The sequence below is a fragment of the Rhinopithecus bieti genome, unplaced genomic scaffold, assembly GCF_001698545.2.
Source record: "Rhinopithecus bieti isolate Rb0 unplaced genomic scaffold, ASM169854v2 scaffold_20285, whole genome shotgun sequence".
Lineage (NCBI taxonomy): Eukaryota > Metazoa > Chordata > Mammalia > Primates > Cercopithecidae > Rhinopithecus > Rhinopithecus bieti.
Window position 1 is genome coordinate 104,367 of NW_016809841.1, and position 4,288 is coordinate 108,654.

The 4,288-nt window shown below is 40.7% G+C and overlaps 1 protein-coding gene across 1 annotated transcript in view; it reads right to left on the reverse strand.

Annotated features, from left to right (window-relative positions):
• Positions 1-2,886: 2,886 nt before the first annotated feature.
• The window catches only part of CYP2C9 (cytochrome P450 family 2 subfamily C member 9), a gene marked incomplete at its 5' end in the record, with an annotated part of 40,675 nt that continues 39,273 nt past the window's right edge, over positions 2,887-4,288 (reverse strand). Inside the window, one exon of the mRNA XM_017890655.1 lies at positions 2,887-3,438. Coding sequence (XP_017746144.1) covers positions 3,257-3,438 — 182 coding nt within the window. The remainder of the gene's footprint in view (positions 3,439-4,288) is intronic.

Here is a 4,288-nt window from a genome sequence, read left to right on the forward strand (position 1 = left end):
TGTACCTTCATCCCAAATAATACTGCCCCTGATGGAAGTACAACAAATGCATTGCAAGGTCTAACTGCTCTGTCCAATGAGTTAGCCAAAAACTCAGGGGTAAATGACCCCTTTAAAAGGTGGCTAGAAAAATCATTCAGTAAATGGAAAAAAAATCATAGCCTCAGTTCTTACTTCTCTCATGGCTGTAGTAGGCATATTCATTCTTGTTGGGTGTTGTGTCATACCATGCATCTGTGGGCTGATGCACAGACTCATACAGGCAGCACTTACTAAAACCTCCCTTAATTCTCCTCTACCTTATTCAGAGAAGCTTTTTCTTTTAGAGAATCATGCAGAACAACTCAGCCAAGACATGTTAAGGAAGTTTGAAGAGAAAGAATTGGAAAAATTCAAGATGAGGAATTGTTAAATATAGTGAATCCCAAGTTTCTCTTCAAAGAATCAGTATGTCAGTATGTTCAGCTCTCTTATTGATTCCCCATTTTAAAGTTTAACGTCCTGGTTCCCTTCACCCCCTTGCTTCTAATTTCAGTAGACAACTTTCCCTCCAGTCCTAATCAGTAGTTCACATCTGTTCCCCTGGTCACTTGCTTTGAAGTGAGTCACCCTGGTCACCTGCTCCATCCTGACTCACCTTGAGCCACCAGTTCTGTAACTGCCCTTCCTGCAAAACTACATGCCTCACCACTCTGGCTCATACTCCTGCTCTTTTTTAAAATAACCAGTCGAAATTAGTTTAGACTATGTAGTCCAACCCTAGAAAACAGGGGAATGACACAGCAGTAGAGGCTATCTCCATCAGGAATAAGAACCTCTTCCTCTCCTCTGTCCAGGTGTGCTCTCACCCTTGTTCCATCTGCAAGGAGCACTCTATCTGCAGAAAGTAAAAATTGCCTTGCTGAGAAAATTAATTTTATGTTTGAGTGCTATTTATTTGTGGCACCAGGGAAAAAACATTTTGCATTTCTAACGTAAGGGAGATGTGAGAATAAGAGTCAGTAGTAGGAGTAGGAGATGTGACAACAGAAGCAAGTGTTTGGAGTGAAAGAAGGAAGAGTTCATGAGCCAAGGAATGCAGGCAGCCATTAGGAGCTAAAATAGGCAGGAAAACAGATTATTCACTACGGTCTCCAGAAGAAAACAGACTTAACAACTTCTTGATGTATCTCACCTAGGGATGTTTGCCCACACCTCTACTAACACTACATTAATACATTTTCATTTCCCACTGAAGAAGGTTTAAAAGGTATAATGTGTAATTTCCATTTGGTTCTTCCCATTGATGTAATACCCATTTCCACTTTCTCTTCTATTATCTCTCTGAATCATTTGCCTATGTTTCTATCACCTTAGAGGTTTTGCTGGCATGTTACTTGATAGGAAAATAGTAAGTTTTAATACAAGATGTGTGATATGAGCCCAATATTATAAATAAACATTTAACCCTATATGTGTGTATGCATAAGTTATATATAATATATAAAATGGGTGAATACACATAAAGTACACATACATATATAGATGTACATGTACACCTGCACCCACATATTATCTTTAAAACATGTTCCAAAGTATAAGTAACTTCTTCTGGGAGATGAGCTGTGAGAAGCATAACGAGTTATGTTACTTCTTATTTCTTACATTTCAAGTAGAAGACAGGAAGAGTGATGAATATCATTTAACATAAGATACTTAGTTGTCTATGCTTTGGAGATGACATGAGGCTAATTATATTAGGGCCGTAGCATAAAATTATCATCCCACTTATGTTAAAAGTAAAATAATATAGGAAAAGTTGAGAAAGATAAAATCCTGATAATTCTTCTTAGAAATTTTGTACAGTCAAGCATAGTGGCTCATGCCTATAATCCCAGCACTTTGCAAGGCTAGGGTGAGTGGATCACTTGAGGTCAGGAGTTCAAGACTAGTCTGACCAACATGGTAAAACCCAGTCTCTACTGAAAATACAAAAATTATCCTGGTGTGGTGGTGGGCACCTGTAATCCAGCTACTTGGGAGGCTGAAGCAGGAAAATCATTTGAACCCTGAAAGTGGAGATTGCAGTGAGCCAAGATCACACCATTGCACTGGGCAACAAAAGTGAGACACCATCTCAAAAAAAAAAAAATATGAAAAAGAAAAAGAAGTTTGTTCATGTTTGAAGAGAGAAGCATGACAGAGCACATGAGCAGCAATATGAAAGCATATATTTATGCTTCTTTATATTGTTCTAAGTTGGAAACATGAAGTAATAAAAGTGATCTGATTCTTTATTTAGAGATAAAGTAATGACACTTTAACACCAGACCAGGCACAGGAGCTCACACCTATAATCTCAGCACTTTGGGAGGCCGAGGCGGGCAGATCATGAGGTCAGGAGTTCGAGACCATCCTGGCTAACACGGTGAAAACCTGTCTGTACTAAAAATACAAAAAATTAGCCAGGCGTGGTGGCGTGCACCTGTAATCCCAACTACTCAGAAGGCTGAGGCAGGAGAATCACTTGAACCTGGGAGGTGGAGGTTGCAGAGAGCTGAGATCACACCACTGCACTCCAGCCTGGGTGACAGAGCAAGACTTTGTCTCAAAAAAAAAAAAAAGGAGCACCAATGTGGATATAAGAATTCTAACATTCAATATCCATTTCTCCCTTTGGCTAATCCTCTGAATATTTCCCTACGGGTTGGAGCTGCTCCTGGACAGTTTCTCACTTTCAAATCCAATCCTCAGGTAACTCTCACACTCAGCAAAACAGCTTCCCTACCCTCTTCCCCTTTGTCCTTTCTGTCCTCATCATTTTGAGACCCAGCATGGCCTCCTGGAACTCTGTTTTCTTTAATTACTCACCTACATTATGCATAAAAGAAGGAAGGTCTAATAAACTGACTCAGCAAATAATAATGTTTTTTATTTAGAACATGCAAAGAAGAAATGCCTTTGAATTATAGTACACAAATCATCTTTCTCTATTTAACAATGATAACATATTAATAACTCAACATTAGATAAGTATCAGCATTATGTGACAGTCAATGCAACTGTTAGAGAGTATGGAGAATAGTAGATATATTTGCACAGTGAAACATAGGAAACTCTCCTTCGTGGAAGCTGAATGTTCACTAGATCTTGAGGCAAAGGAAAATGTGAGATGACAGGCCAGAAAAGGTATCACAGATAGTGAAAGGTGGATAACGCCCCAGAGGAAAGAGAGCTGCAGGGACAGCACAGCAGCAACCAGACCATCTGCTCTTCTTCAAACAGGAATGAAGCACAGCTGGTACTTGGGTGGCACAGAGGCAAATCCATTGACAACTGGAGTGGTGTCAAGGTCCTTTGGGTCAACAAGAGATTTCAGGTTAAAGTTCTGTAAAATGGAGGTCAGGAATAAAAACAGCTCCATGCGGGCCAGGGCTTCTCCCACACAAATCCGTTTTCCTGAAAATAGAAAACACAGAGAGCAGTTACTCCTCATGTGTAACTGTGACAGTGACAAACACTGTCTCTATAACTGGCACAAACAGAATATGCAATAACTGTTCAGTGAATCACAGGAAGGATGAGGAGATAGATGAGTGGATGGGTGCATGCATGAATGAATGGATGGATGGGTGGATGGATAAATGGATGATTGGATGGATGGATAGGCAACTGAAAAAATGAATGGACATGCTTACTCTTCCCCTAATATCAAATCTTAACAGGCACCCTGTATTCAACAAATATTTATTGAGTACCAGCTACATGCCAAGCACTTTATTAAAATCTTTCTAAAGACTTTAAATGTCTTCATCAATCTTTCTTTAGAAACATACGTTCCTTGTCAAGTGGGTTGAACTGAGAAGGACTTAGAGGAGGAGGCTAACATACTGTATTTCCCTTTGTATTTCTGGCTCAATAAGCAGTCAAGATTTTTTTTCCCGTAGGTACTTCCAGGACCACATGTCTAAACATGTCACGTTCTCACTTTAAAACTTTCAATGGCAGGCCGGGCGCGGTGGCTCAAGCCTGTAATCCCAGCACTTTGGGAGACCGAGACGGGCGGATCACAAGGTCAGGAGATCGAGACCATCCCGGCTAACCCGGTGAAACCCCGTCTCTACTAAAAAAAAAAACAAAAAACTAGCCAGGTGAGGTGGTGGGCACCTGTAGTCCCAGCTACTCGGGAGGCTGAGGCAGGAGAATGGCGTAAACCTGGGAGGCAGAGCTTGCAGTGAGCTGAGATCCAGCCACTGCATTCCAGCCTGGGCGACAGAGCGAGACTCCGTCTCAAAAAAACAAAAAAAAA